At 55.4% G+C, this 14231-nt stretch overlaps 1 protein-coding gene across 10 annotated transcripts in view; it reads left to right on the top strand.

Moving 5' to 3' along the window:
- DCTN1 (dynactin subunit 1) overlaps positions 1 to 11617 on the top strand; it is a 30172-nt gene extending 18555 nt beyond the window's left edge. For 6 of the 10 annotated variants that reach the window (XM_043468129.1, XM_043468130.1, XM_043468125.1 and 3 more), the window contains 25 exons: positions 947 to 1138; positions 1486 to 1683; positions 1825 to 2029; positions 2106 to 2184; positions 2285 to 2444; positions 2554 to 2658; positions 2839 to 3030; positions 3120 to 3236; positions 3483 to 3635; positions 4237 to 4397; positions 4502 to 4670; positions 4931 to 4999; positions 5220 to 5282; positions 5393 to 5542; positions 5705 to 5866; positions 5954 to 6085; positions 6282 to 6407; positions 6640 to 6782; positions 7055 to 7221; positions 9171 to 9185; positions 9378 to 9511; positions 9616 to 9808; positions 10030 to 10109; positions 10637 to 10726; positions 11139 to 11617. In XM_043468129.1, the coding sequence (XP_043324064.1) occupies positions 947 to 1138; positions 1486 to 1683; positions 1825 to 2029; positions 2106 to 2184; positions 2285 to 2444; positions 2554 to 2658; positions 2839 to 3030; positions 3120 to 3236; positions 3483 to 3635; positions 4237 to 4397; positions 4502 to 4670; positions 4931 to 4999; positions 5220 to 5282; positions 5393 to 5542; positions 5705 to 5866; positions 5954 to 6085; positions 6282 to 6407; positions 6640 to 6782; positions 7055 to 7221; positions 9171 to 9185; positions 9378 to 9511; positions 9616 to 9808; positions 10030 to 10109; positions 10637 to 10726; positions 11139 to 11276 (3393 nt within the window). In that variant the 3' untranslated portion in view covers positions 11277 to 11617. The remainder of the gene's footprint in view (positions 1 to 946; positions 1139 to 1485; positions 1684 to 1824; positions 2030 to 2105; positions 2185 to 2284; positions 2445 to 2553; positions 2659 to 2838; positions 3031 to 3119; positions 3237 to 3482; positions 3636 to 4236; positions 4398 to 4501; positions 4671 to 4930; positions 5000 to 5219; positions 5283 to 5392; positions 5543 to 5704; positions 5867 to 5953; positions 6086 to 6281; positions 6408 to 6639; positions 6783 to 7054; positions 7222 to 9170; positions 9186 to 9377; positions 9512 to 9615; positions 9809 to 10029; positions 10110 to 10636; positions 10727 to 11138) is intronic. The other 4 variants (XM_043468134.1, XM_043468132.1, XM_043468126.1 and 1 more) reach the window with 1 other exon arrangement.
- Positions 11618 to 14231: the final 2614 nt, after the last annotated feature.

A 14231-nucleotide genomic window follows, 5' to 3' on the forward strand; every position in this document is an offset into this window, starting at 1 on the left:
GGAGAATTAGAAGAAACGTGAGAAAGAACTTGGAATGTAAATGTCAGGGGCTGCGGAGGTGGGTGTGACTGTGAAAGGCCTTGGGTGGGGGCGTCCGTGGATAGCGTGTGGTCTCTGGGCGTCAGCCCACTGGGAGGGCTTCAGGGCTCAGCGCTACAGGGAGGAGAACGGGGCAGGCCTGTCTGCTGTAGCACCTCAGCTCCGCAGGGACCCGGGTACTGTCGCCTGATTAGAGCCCCTCTGTCTTGGAGGAAGGAGGTGACAGATGGGTTGGCAGTACTGACCTTGTTTCAGAGGAGAGCCAAGGATTGCAACTTTCACCCTGGCCCTTTTACTTGCAGGATCCCCTGAAATAGACCAGGGGGAGGAGGATGAGCTTGACGGTTTATCAAAGTGTAGAACCCAGGACCCCTAGTTTTAGCCCAGCCTTCTCTGGGAACATGAAAATTAGAGATCAGTCTGTTCTTTCTCTCTGGGAATGACACTGAGGCGCTTTTTCCCTCTGGGGGGGAGGTGGGTACAGGCTCAGAGCAACAGTAGCATTGGGAGTATTAAGAAATTGCTACAATGATTACAAGTGGGTCACAAAAGAAATGATCAGGGGAGTGAGGGCTTCTGCCCTAGCAGGGTAGTGCTAGAGCTTGGAGGAATGTGGGGTCAGTGCTAAGGGAGGAGTTCCTTGTAATCTTATGTCTTTTTCCGTCCCTCCCTCTCCTGCCATCCCCCCCCACCCCCCCAAATCCCGCCCGGCCCTTTGTCACTGCCTCTGACTGTGTCACTTTCCCTCTGCCCTTCACTGTTTCTCTGTTCTCATTGTCCTGTGATACTCTCTGCCTTTTTCCTTCTCTGTCACTTCTTTCACCGTATTCTCGTATTCTGTCTCACTCTCTTTTACCACCCCTGTCCCCTACACTTTTTCTGGTCTGCCCCTGCCCTCTCGGAATAGCCCACCCGCCCAGCCAGCACTGGGGTGGCCGGGGCCAGTGGCTCCCTGGGCCCCTCCGGCTCAGCGTCAGCAGGTGAGCTGAGCAGCAGTGAGCCCAGCACCCCAGCTCAGACTCCGCTGGCAGCGCCCATCATCCCCACGCCGGCCCTCACCTCTCCTGGAGCAGCACTCCCACTTCCTTCCCCCTCTAAGGTAAGGTCTGGGGTTGGAGCAAAGAAGAATCAAGATACAAAGGGCCTGTGACCCCTGACAGGGTCTTAGACGTTTCCCCGGGTTGGGGGAGACCCAGAACCTTGGATAAGGAGGGTGGGGTCTCAGCATATAAGTATCCCATTATGACTAAGCCACCCTTTCCCCTCTGCCCTTCTTCCACACTTCCCCCACGTGGACTGGGCTCTTCACAGATATTTGTATGCCACTTGCTTTGGCCCTGGACCTGGAGTGACATCCGCACACGTTGCTGTCCTTCCTCTCCAGCTCAGTCTCGGTGGGGGAAAGCGGGGAGGCGGTGCCCGGACTGAAGGGTCTCTCCTTTGCAGGAAGAGGAGGGGCTGAGGGCCCAGGTGCGGGACCTGGAGGAGAAGCTGGAGACCCTGCGGCTGAAACGTGCGGAAGACAAGGCGAAACTGAAGGAGCTGGAGAAGCACAAGATCCAGCTGGAGCAGGTGCAGGAATGGAAAAGCAAGATGCAGGAGCAGCAGGCGGACCTGCAGCGGCGCCTCAAGGAGGCTCGCAAGGTGCGGCTTGCGGCGGGCAGGGTCTGGGGGCCACGGGGCCCGAGGACGTGCAGGCAGCTGGGACGGGGGCTGGACTGTCCTGTGGAAAGGGGTGTGCGGGGCATCTCTGTGAGTGTACCCCCAACCCCCACTTCTCTTCAGGAAGCCAAGGAGGCCCTGGAGGCAAAGGAACGCTACATGGAGGAGATGGCTGACACTGCTGATGCCATCGAGATGGCCACTCTGGACAAGGAGATGGCCGAAGAGCGGGCTGAGTCCCTACAGCAGGAGGCCGAGGTGCTGAGGGAACGTGTGGAAGAGCTCACTACTGACTTGGAAATCCTCAAAGCCGAGATTGAAGAGAAGGGTAAGGGGCCAGGAGCTGCTGGGGGCCAAATGATGGGGGTGGAACCCTGTCTGAAAGTGTTCTTGGTCTTCCCCAGGCTCAGATGGTGCTGCATCCAGTTATCAGCTCAAGCAGCTTGAGGAGCAGAATGCCCGCTTAAAGGATGCCCTGGTGAGGTAGGGGCCTCTCATTGCCAGTTTCACTCTCCTGTCTCCAGATCTGCACCTGACTCTTGACACACAGTCTTTCTCCTTCTCTCTTGCCATTTTCCCACAGAATGCGGGACCTTTCTTCCTCAGAGAAGCAGGAGCACGTGAAACTCCAGAAGCTCATGGAAAAGAAGAACCAAGAGCTGGAAGTTGTGAGGCAACAGCGGGAGCGTCTGCAGGAGGAGCTGAGCCAGGCAGAGCGCACCATTGACGAGCTCAAGGAGCAGGTGCGGGCAGCCCCGCCCCTGGCGCAGAGCACCGCGCTGCACACCTTCCGGTGTCTCTTCTGTCTCAGTGCCTTTCAGTCCTTCTCCTTGTTCCCTCTGTCTGACACAGGTCGATGCTGCTCTGGGGGCGGAGGAGATGGTGGAGACGCTGACAGACCGGAACCTGGATCTGGAAGAGAAAGTGCGAAAATTGAAGGAAACGGTGGGGGACTTGGTAAGAGAAGAGCAGACTCCTGACTCACGCCCTTGATGGAGGGTATTTGGAAGAGACTTGCCGTGAGAAGGATTGACGTGCTCCCTGATCTTTGAGTAGGGTGTGTAGTGAGTGAACACGCCCTGGCCCGGTACCCTGACTCTGACTTTTCTTTGCCCCATCTCCTTTGTGGTCTCCCAGGAAGCAATAAATGAAATGAACGATGAACTGCAGGAGAACGCACGTGAGACAGAACTGGAGCTGCGGGAGCAGCTAGATATGGCCGGTGCACAGGTCCGGGATGCCCAGAAGCGTGTGGAAGCAGCCCAGGAGACCGTCGCAGACTATCAGCAAACCATCAAGAAGTACCGCCAGCTGACCGCCCACCTGCAGGTGATTGAACACCCACTGCTCTCCGCCCACAGTCACCCCAGGGCTTCCCCCAAGACTCAGCTGTGTTTCGTCTTCATCCTTGCTCCCAGGATGTGAATCGGGCTCTGACAAACCAGCAGGAAGCGTCTGTGGAAAGGCAGCAGCAGCCACCTCCTGAGACTTTTGACTTCAAGATCAAGTTTGCCGAGACTAAGGCTCATGCTAAGGTCAGGAAAGTGGGTGAGCTGGAGAGGGGTGTGTGTTGGAGACCCCAGCCTGGGTGTGGCCATGGGCTGATGTGCTGTGGGGTTCTGGCCTTCAGGTTACTGGAGTTGGGAGTGCTTTGTGCGGTGGTTTGGGAGACTCCTGGCCTGGGCCTCTCCCAGAAGCAGGAGACACATTGGAACGTGGCGTGGAGGTTAGGAGGTTCTCCGCGGCCTAGCTGAGAACCCGCCTCCCTGTCTACCTCACAGGCAATTGAAATGGAATTGAGGCAGATGGAGGTGGCCCAGGCCAACCGGCACATGTCCCTGTTGACAGCCTTCATGCCCGACAGTTTCCTTCGGCCAGGTGGGGACCATGACTGCGTTCTGGTGCTGCTGCTCATGCCTCGTCTCATTTGCAAGGTACGGTCTGTCAGCCACGTTCCCAGCAGGGGTCTGCTGAGCTTGCCATGAACCAGGCATTGGGGATGCCAAGCAAAGAGGGCGGTCGTTGTCCTTGCTTTCAGGGTTTATGGTGAATAGGAACACAGAATCACAGACAGATGTATGTTACAGATGACATTTTATGAAGGGGAGATGCAGGTTGTGAAGTGGAGGTAGTGTCTGGGAGAGAGCATGGCTGGGGAGCTGATGGAGATAGTGGGATATTACTGAAGGAATAACATTTGAGGTGAGACCCAGAAGATGACTAGGAGTTAGTGGGGGGATAACTGTCAGGATCGCATTCTAGTTGGAAAGGTAGCAGGCGCAGCAGCTTTAAGGTGGGAAAGAGCTGGTCCCACTGGTCCTCCTGCCCTTTCAGCCCCACATCCAAATCTTCATCAGCACCAGCAATCACATCACTCTTTCCCCACGTGCGGCTCCCTGCCCATCTAAGAGCTGTTTCTGCTTTCTCTCCCATGTGTTCGTGCCCCCCACATAGTTGCTCAGCTCTCTGTACTCCTGAGTCTGTGTTCTCCATCCTCTGCTCTGAGCCCCATGTCTCCGGTGCTTCTTCCCACAGGCAGAGCTAATCCGGAAGCAGGCCCAGGAAAAGTTTGAACTAAGTGAGAGCTGTTCAGAGCGGCCAGGACTTCGAGGAGCTGCGGGGGAGCAGCTCAGCTTTGCTGCTGGGCTGGTGTATTCACTGAGCCTGCTGCAGGCCACACTCCATCGTTACGAGCAGTAAGTGATCCCTGACCCCCACTGCAGGGCCGTGGGTCCCGGATCGGCTGGAGCTGAGACCGCCTTGTAGACTCTGGCCTCACGGGCCCTCCTCTGGTCTCCAGCGCCCTCTCCCAGTGCAGTGTGGACGTGTATAAGAAGGTGGGCAGCCTCTACCCTGAGATGAGTGCCCACGAACGCTCCTTGGACTTCCTCATCGAGCTGCTGCACAAGGATCAGCTGGATGAGACTGTCAACGTAGAGCCTCTCACCAAGGCCATCAAGTACTACCAGGTCTGGGGCGAGAATTGAGGCTTAGCCCAGGAGGAGGGAGGGTTTCTTCTGGGGCTGCTGCCAGTGTGGCCAAGGTCGTATGTCCTAGGCTGAAGACTTGAAACTCTTAGATGAACTCACCTTAGGATGCAGGTCCTTGAGGGTTTTGGATTCTTTCATACCTCTGGAGTCCCATGATGACTGGGGCTCAAACTGCAGTTTGGGAAGAATGCTCCGTTCTTCCAAGGCCTAAAGACTGTTCATTTGCCATCCCTCCTCAGCATCTATACAGCATCCACCTTGCTGAACAACCTGAGGACAGTACCATGCAGCTGGCTGACCACATTAAGGTGAGGTGTTTGGGCCAATGGTTGAGCCCCTTGTAGAGATCAGAAATGAAAGACATCAGATCACACCCTCAAAGGGTGGAGCAGGCTCACTAAGGCCAGATCAGGGAAGCCAGAGAGCTCCTGGATGGGGTCAGCCAACGGTGGAGACTTCTTTAGAGATGTTAATGGGGCAGAAGGGCCCCTGCTGGAGACTGACAGCTGCCTGCTTCTGTCTTCACAGTTTACCCAGAGTGCCCTGGACTGCATGAGTGTGGAGGTGGGACGGCTACGGGCCTTCTTGCAGGTGAGAGCACAACCAGATCTGTTGGAGTTCCTCTTCCTTCGTAGTCCTCACCTCCTCGCCCCCAGCCCTAATTCTGACTTGGCTTCCCGTCTGTCTCCTGTTCTGAGTAGGGTGGGCAGGAGGCTTCAGATATTGCCCTCCTGCTCCGGGACCTGGAAACTTCGTGCAGTGATACCCGCCAGTTCTGCAAGAAGATCCGGCGGCGGATGCCAGGGACGGATGCGCCTGGGATCCCGGCCGCACTGGCCTTTGGACCACAGGTTTAGGGCTGTGAAGGGGGACGGGAAGGGAACTGTGAGCAGAACCAGGAGGGGCGCAGCGTGTCGAGATCTGGATCCGGTCAGGGGACAGGGATGGTTTTGAGGTAGCTGGGCGCTGTGGTTGAGCCCAGAGTGGGCTCCTGACTCCGGCCCGCTGCACAGGTATCCGACACACTCCTCGACTGCAGAAAACACTTGACGTGGGTGGTGGCGGTGCTCCAGGAGGTGGCAGCAGCTGCTGCCCAGCTCATTGCCCCGCTGGCAGAGAACGAGGGACTGCCTGTGGCTGCCTTGGAGGAGCTGGCTTTCAAAGCAAGCGAGCAGGTGGGCCGGGTTGGCTGGGCGGAAGGTGGTGATGGGAGAGTCAGGTGGCTGGCGTGGGGTCCTCACTGCTGCCGTTGACACCTGCAGATCTACGGGGCCCCCTCCAGCGACCCCCACGAGCGTCTGCGCCAGTCGTGCAGGCTCCTCATCAGCACGATGAACAAGCTGGCCACGGCCATGCAGGAGGGGGAGTACGATGCCGAGCGGCCCCCTAGCAAGGTGGGCAACTCCCGGGGGGAACTGCAGGAGCCAGGAGGAGCGGGACTTGGGGAGAGCGGCTGCTCCTCGTGGGAGGGCTGGGAGGCAGGAATTTGGGGGGCACTTCCTCTTGTTTAAAAGGCAAGGGGGAAGATTTTCTGTTTGGCTGGATCCCTCTGAAAGGAGAGCGCTGTTAACCTTGCCCTCTGCCCCTTAGCCTCCCCCAGTTGAGCTGCGGGCTGCGGCTCTTCGTGCAGAGATCACAGATGCTGAAGGCCTGGGTTTGAAGCTTGAGGATCGAGAGACAGTTATTAAAGAGCTGAAGAAGTCACTGAAAATCAAGGTGAGGATAGGGGAGGCTCAGGATCTGAGAGGCCAGGAAGTAGCGGGGGGCACAGGGAGGCAGTGAGTGTTGATTGTAACTGAGAGGGGTTGAGGACTGAGGGGAGGAAGTGGCAGCTGCGATCAGTGGGAGTTCTTGTGGGAGCTTGCTGTCTCATGGTCTGTCCCAGGGCTCGGGTTGGGGGTGGTCATGGGAAGTGTAAGGCAGCTGGACACGCTCCATCCTCGTCCAGGGGGAAGAGCTCAGTGAGGCCAATGTGCGGCTGAGCCTCCTGGAGAAGAAGCTGGACAGTGCTGCCAAGGATGCAGATGAGCGCATTGAGAAAGTCCAGACTCGGCTGGAGGAGACCCAGACGCTGCTGCGGAAGAAGGAGAAGTCAGGCACCTCCCTGGTCCCTGTTCACTCCACCCTCCCTCCTGCGAGCAGCTCCCTGCCTCCTAACCCAGGCCCTCTTGGAGTGAGCCTCCCCAGGGGGACAGAGGCCATCTCCTTCCCAGCTGACAGCGCCATTGTCTCATCCCAATATGAGCCTCTTCCGCCCCTGGCTCCTGGCCAGCAGGGCTGCCCTCAGGACCTGTCAGGACTGAGAAACGGGGGCAGGGCCCTGGGGGAAGGGACACTGCCCATGCCCAGGTTCTCTTTCACAGAGAGTTTGAGGAGACCATGGATGCACTTCAGGCCGACATCGACCAGCTGGAGGCAGAGAAGGCCGAGTTAAAGCAGCGATTGAACAGCCAGTCCAAGCGCACGATTGAGGGGCTCCGGGGGCCCCCTCCCTCGGGTATTGCCACGCTGGTCTCTGGCATTGCTGGGGGTGAGTGCCGTGGAGCAGGCAGCACCAGCCCAGAGGAGATTGAATGTCCCCACTCCTGTCCTTGGCCTCCGTTTGACTTTTCTCCCCCGCCCCCACTGCCCACAGCTGGATGTTCAGCCAGGAACACGCTTGCCCAGTTTCACTCTGTGGCAGCTTTCACCAGGTTTTTACTTCTGAAGATACGTGCAGAGTTCCTTTTACCAAGGTGGGGCAGTGGGGCCTTACCAAGGTGTCAGTGAAACTCAGAATTCCAGTAGCCGTCCCTCCTGGGTCTGCCGTCTGGCCTTTCTGTCCCAGCCCTGTATTCCAGAAGGCCGTCAGCCTGCAGCAGACCGGGGTGTCTGCTGTGGTGTCCGTTTGTGGCTGCTCTGCCCTTGATTCCTCCTCTGCGGGGGCACCGCGTTCTCTGCAGAGTTCACATCGCTTCACCCTATAGTGTGGTTCTCTCCTCCAGTGCTGAATGCTCCCAGTTACACTTGGGGCTTATGTTCTGACCTTTGCCTGGTCTCTTAGTGTGGTCAGGGCTCCTTACCTGGAGTTTTTCTGGCTTACAGACCTAGTCTCCCCAGTTTCCTGACCAAGGAGGTGGCCAGTGCTATCTTGGTTCTCGTCTACTATGTAGTATGTTTTTTTCCTCTCTTTAGTTTCTTACTTCTCCTTCTCACCTCCAGAAGACAAACTCCTTGAAATGGAATTAAACCTGCAGGAACTCTAGAACTCCCCTGCTGTGCTTGTCTTGTCAGTTGGCCTCACCTAGGGTCTTGTCCTAGTCAAAGCCCCCATCACTGGTGCTGCTTGACTCTGAAAAGTGACCAAGTATTTTCTTGTCTTTAGACTCCTGTGAGTCAGATGGTTTCTTGGGAGGGGACAGAATTACTACATTGTGTTGTTTTAGCATAGGCTTTTTTTTTCTTCAGTTGCACTGGGTCTTTGTAGCGATGGACAGGCTTCTCTAGTTGTGGTGTGTAGGTTCAATAGCCTTGCAGCATGTGGGATCTTTGTTCTTTGACAAGGAATTAAACATGCATTTCCTACATTGGAAGGCAGATTCTTAACCACTGGACCACCAGGGGAATCCTAGCATAGGCTCTTTAAACAGATACTGGTTCTTTTTTTTTTTTTAATAATTTTACTTATTTATTTTCAGCTCTGCTGGGTCTTCGTTGCTGCACAGAGTCTCTCTAGTGAGCGGGAGCTACTTTTCGTTGCAGTGCACAGCTTCTCATTGCAGTGGCTTCTCTTGTTGCGCAGCATGGGCTGTAGGGCGCGCGGGCTTCACTGTTTGCAACACGTGGGCTCAGTAGTTGCATTTCCCAGGCTCCAGAGCACAGACCAGTTGTTGTGGCACACGGGCTTAGCTGCTCTGCAGCATGTGGGATCTTCCCAGACCAGGGATCGAACCCGTGTCTCCTGCATTGGCAGGTGGATTCTTTGTCACTGAGCCACCAGGGAAGCCCCAAATATCGGTTTTTAATTTCTGAAACTTTGCACCAAAAATGGGTGACTTTTGTCTCAGAGCAATGGGTAACCTGAAGAAATGGGTATGTGTCTTCATGCTCAGTTAAGTTTTGCTGGTGGGGAGCTCTAGGGTGCAGACATATCAGGGTCTCAGGAGCGGTCCATCTGCCCTTCTGGGAGATAGAGTGTGGGGCAGGGAGGCAGGAACAGCCTCGGGCCGCAGGGGTTTCCTCCAGCGCACACTGCTGCTGCCACTCTTCCTCACATGTTGCAGCTTGTATCGTGGCCTGACTTCCCTTTTCTATCTTTCTTTCACACATATTTGCTCTTTCCCCAAACGTAAAGGCAGGATCTTGTTAGAGAAGGTATGGTGATCAGGAAAAATGTTTTCTTGCATGACCAGGATTCTTCTGGTGTGTCCCCCTCACCACCATACCATCTAATTCCTCTCTCCTCTTTTCCTGCTCCCCCATGGGCTGTCCTGAGCGCAGAAGAACAGCAGCGAGGTAGAGCGCCACCTGCTGGGGGCGTTGACGGGGTTGGTGGGGATTGGGGCTGGGGGAGCAGGGCGAGACTGCCCCCTTGGGAGCAGTCAAGACTGGAGGTAGCAGGGGATAAGGAAGGGGGATGGGTAGGAATGGAACCCATCTTCAACCCTTCCCACCTGGGGCTCATGACGTTTGTTGTGGTTCCCATAGGAGGTGCTCCTGGGCAGCCTCCGGGGTCTGTGCCTGGCCCAGGGCTGGTGAAGGACTCGCCCCTGCTGCTTCAGCAGATCTCGGCCATGAGGCTGCACATCTCCCAGCTGCAGCATGAGAACAACATCCTCAAGGTGAGGAGGTCACAGAGAGGGTAGACGTAACTGCTTCATTGATGATAGACGGTAGGGCTTTCTGTCACTTCTTACTGCCACTCTTCTTCCCGCTTCGCTCACAGGGGGCCAAGATGAAGGCATCCTTAGCAGCCCTGCCCCCTCTGCACGTGGCCAAACTCTCTCTCCCGCCCCACGAGGGCCCTGGCAGTGAGCTTGCTGCTGGAGCGCTGTATCGTAAGACCAACCAGCTGCTGGAGACGTTGAATCAGTTGAGCGCACGCACCCACGTGGTGGACATCACTCGCTCCAACCCTGGTATGGACGTACCAGCTCCTGAGATGAAAACCACAGCCCCTCCCCTTGCCTCATATAGTCCCTGCCTAGGCACTTCCCACACCAGAGAGGCTCTTCCTAGCCCTGTTCTTTGATCTCCATGTTCAGTTTGCTTGAGGCAGGCAGCTGGACTGGATGAAGCATCACTAGTCCAGCTGCCTGCCTGCGCCTTGGCGGGCCTCACTAGCCTTCTCTCCCCGCAGCTGCCAAGAGCCCCTCGGCCCAGCTCCTGGAGCAGGTGGCTCAGCTCAAGTCCCTAAGCGACACCATTGAGAAGCTCAAGGTTAGTTTAGACCTGCCTTTTCTCGCCCAGGAGTGCCCACTTCAGAGCATTCTGTGCTGGAGGCCCTAGCATGGTCATTTCCCCCAGGACCCCCAGGGTTCCTGGGATCCAGCCCTGCGCTAGGTGACATGTAGCAAAGGAGGAGGGAGGGAAGACGGGGTTCTTGCCTTGGGAGTTCACTCCCACGCAGATCCTCTCAGTAGGAAAGAGAGTCTCACCAACAAAATGGGCTGAGCTAGGGTCATCTTTAGTGTAGTGCAGCTTCTGTCAGAGCTGAGATCACTGCAGAATAGAATGGTTGAGAATGGCTTCCCAGAAGTTACAGAATCTGAGCTGAACCCTGAGGGACAAATATCTATAAAGTAAGGATGTTGGGTAGGGGTGGGATTGGAGTTGAGAGCAGAGGTATGGTGATAAAAGAGGACTGGATCCCTGTCCTTGGTATTAGTATTCCTGTGAAGCCAGGGAGATACTGGGCTAACCTGTGGAGGGTCCCCTAAATGACTCCTGTTCCTCCCATCTGCCAGGATGAGGTTCTTAAGGAGACTGTATCTCAGCGCCCTGGAGCCACAGTACCCACTGACTTTGCCACCTTCCCTTCATCAGCCTTCCTCAGGGTAAGAGGGAGCGTGGGGAGGGGGGGTGGGCAGTGTGGAAGGCTCAGATGAGTCCTTCCCCTCTCCTCCAGAATTTGAAGAGGCTTCTGAGGGCCTCAGGTCCAACGACTGAACTTCTTGAGTCATCTGGCCAAGTTTTAACTTGCAAGTAACTTAACAGTGCTTGCAGTGCTTTCCGAAATGCCACTATTTTAGCAGTTAAACATCATCTGTGATTTCTGACACCAGGAGAGACTCAAAACTCCCTTGTCAGTCTGTGTGCCTCAGTTCTGGTTTGGAAGATGTGGTCATTGTAGCCTAGGAGCCTCAAAGCCTCCGCCTCCCAGGGTTTCAGTGCCCAGGGACCATGTCGGCGGCACCCAGCTGAAGTGAGCCCCTGACCTGGCGGCCGCTCTCCCTTGCCAATTCCCAGGCCAAGGAAGAGCAGCAGGATGACACTGTGTACATGGGCAAAGTGACCTTCTCATGCGCGGCTGGCCTCGGGCAGCGACACCGGCTGGTGCTCACCCAGGAGCAGCTGCACCAGCTTCACGATCGCCTCATCTCCTAAATGCTTCTTCCCTCACTGCCCGCTGCCACCCGCAGCCCTCCTGGAGCCGCTCCTCCTGCTGCGTAGCCACCAGGCGGCCCCGGGGAGAACCGCGTGTGTAAGCTCTTCCTGCCCTGCTCGGCGTCACGCCCCCCCTCGGAGCCCCGCCCCTGCCCCTTGATCTGGGTTCCCCTGGCTCCCGCCCCTGGCCTCTGCCAGAGTTCGCTGTTCAGTGGCTCCCTTCTTCCCGAGGAGCTTCAGGGGCTCTAGGGGGTAGGTAGGTTGAGACCCCGCAACCACAGGTTGAATGAGGTCTCTTCGACTGAGGACTTCACTCCTTGATTAAAGCCGCTTCTGCTTCAGTATTGTCTGTGTGATGTTGGGAGTGGGAATTGGGCCACTTGACTCAGAGCAGGGGTAGAGCAGAAGGGATGCTGAGAAGGCTCTGGCTGTGCCAGATTTGAAGATCTCCCTCTTTCGTGACCAGTGGAATGCTCTGTCTGTCAAATTTGTGTGCAGTTAAATTTCTCTGAGCAGGGGGAAAGGGCTCGACCAAGGGCTTGGCTCCTGAGTTCCTCTTATGGAGTTAGGAGGCTGGAGAGTATGTCGCCTCTGCGGCCCGGCCTCTGTTTTCTGGATCTTTCACTGCTCTTCAGGCCAGCAGTGTTTAGAGCTTGCCTAATGGTATGATTGCCACTCCAGTCAACTTTCTGAGGTGCTGGCAGTCTCCCTGTAAGATCTGACGTCTCTCAGAGGGAACATTTACTAAGCAACGGAAGACCAAAGTCATGGACTGGTAAGAAAGGATAGATGTCACTAAAGCAGCTCCCAAATCCCACTACAGATTAAGATCACCTGGGGAGTTCCTTTGAAAAAGTTTGCACATTTCTGGGCTTTGGCTCAGGTGGTGCTAGTGGTAAAGAACCTGCATGCCAATGCAGGAGATGTAAGAGACGTGGGTTCGATCCTTGGGTTGGGAAGATCCCCTGGAGGAGAAAATGGCTACCCACTCCAGTATTCTTGCCTGGAGAACCCCATGGACAGAGGAACCTGGCAGGCTATATAGTCCATAGGGTTTTATAGAGTCGGACTGAAGCGACTTAGCACGCATGGGCTTTGGCTCAGATTTGGGGCCCGTTGTGCCAATGAGCAGTGCCTGGGCGTTTCAGAGCTTAGCCCCAGTTTAGTTCAGTTTCTTGATACTCACTTTTTTTTTTGGCTGTGTTGCACACTCCCTGTAGTGGAAGCACAGCCCCCTAGCCAGTGGACTGCCAGGGAATTCCCTCCCACTCCCTTTATTCCCTCCTTGGGGACGTCCTGCCCAGGCTGCCGGAGGTCTCGGATCCAGATGGGTGGAGACACCCTTGGTGCTGAGGAGCAGCTCCAGCTGCTGTCATGTCCTCTGCCTTGTGGGAAAGGATCACACAGGACGGGGGGGCTCCAGGCGGGCACGTCCCCAGTTGACGCACCCTCTGGGAAGGTCCGTGGAATACCGTGTTTGATACCTGCTCTGTACCTTAGCTTCTTTCTACTGGGGTTCAAGAGAAAATGATTCGCGTGACTTTCCTCAATACTCTCAAGGATTACATGTAGCTGATACCATTCTAGATGCATCAAGAAGAATTCTTTATATACAAGGGATACCTTAGGGTGTTCGGGCTTAATTCTTCTAGATCCGATTGAAAGGGTGGCTGTGTTTTGATATCACAGAGTTTTTACCTCACCTCTCCACACTGGGCTGCCCTAGTGCTGAGGAAATTGCAGACCACACTGTTTTTCCCTGGGATTGGATTGTGTTCCTGTCCTGTCAACCTAATTGGCTGACCTGCCTTCCCCTCAGTGGTTAAGATTCCAAGGGCCATGACTAGGCAACTCCTGGGGGCGTGAGAAGAGGACGGGTCTTTCTTGTTCTGTTCTTTTTCCTTGGAGGTGGCTCCTCACCGTTACTGCTCCCCGAATGCCACGCTTAGATTTATTCAGTTGCCGTGTGAGCCTGTGTCTAAAATGGAAATCACCTTCTGCATGTCCTGTGTACGGCAAGGCACACACCAGGCCTGATGTCCTTTCCCCGCTCCTGAGCTAACTTAGTTACTCAGTTCAGTTCAGCTCCTCCTTCATTACCGTCCCTCAGATCTGTTCACTTCCCGCCACTCCCGCCCCGTACGGCTCACTTGGTGTGTGGTTTTTTGCTGTGGGTATTTCAGCAGTCTTTAGAGTGGTCATCCTACCTCCATTGCCTCTCTCTCAGTTCTCACAGAGGCCCGAGGGACACCTTTCCAAAATACACCCTGGGCCATGTCCTTCTCTGTTTAAATCCTGAAATGGTTTTTCCAAGTAGAATTTAAAAGTTAAACAGAATCCTGAAAGGGTTCCTCCGAGTGCCTAGAGGTTAGCATGGCACACGTCCGGGACTTGGCGCCTGCCCACTTCTCCTGCCGCTTCTGCGCCTTCGGGTCAAGCGTCAGTGTCTCCCTGCACCTGCTCTGCCACCCTGTGATTGCTCAGCCTCTTCCCACTGCCCAGAATGCCCGTTACCCCCTTTCTTTCTTCCCACCTCTCTGCCCCCACCCCAGCCCCTCTTAGCTGACATCCTGGTCATTTATCAAGACAGTTCTGGCTTTGCTACCTTAGAAAAATGCCAATCCCAGTAACCTCTTAGGTCTCCTCTTCTGGAGGAGCAAAAAACCTTAACCTTTTTTTTTTCAGGTGTGCTTGGATTTAGTCGCTTTGTGACGTTGTCGAGATTTCTCATCTCTTGGTCTGCTTTCTCAACTGCAAAATAGAAATAACAATACCTTACAGGGCTGTGGTGAAGGCTGAAAGAGTTAATGCATGCAAGGGTGGCACGCAGCAGGCCACTTTCTCTTTTTTAGTACATGATCCTTCGGCATTCCTTTATGCCAGTGAGCTTCTCTTTCAACTAATTGTGAGTTAGCCCATCTGTCTCCCCCTTTAGCCAGACTGAGAGTTCTTTTA

Source organism: Cervus canadensis, chromosome 5 (genome assembly GCF_019320065.1).
Source record: "Cervus canadensis isolate Bull #8, Minnesota chromosome 5, ASM1932006v1, whole genome shotgun sequence".
NCBI lineage: Eukaryota > Metazoa > Chordata > Mammalia > Artiodactyla > Cervidae > Cervus > Cervus canadensis.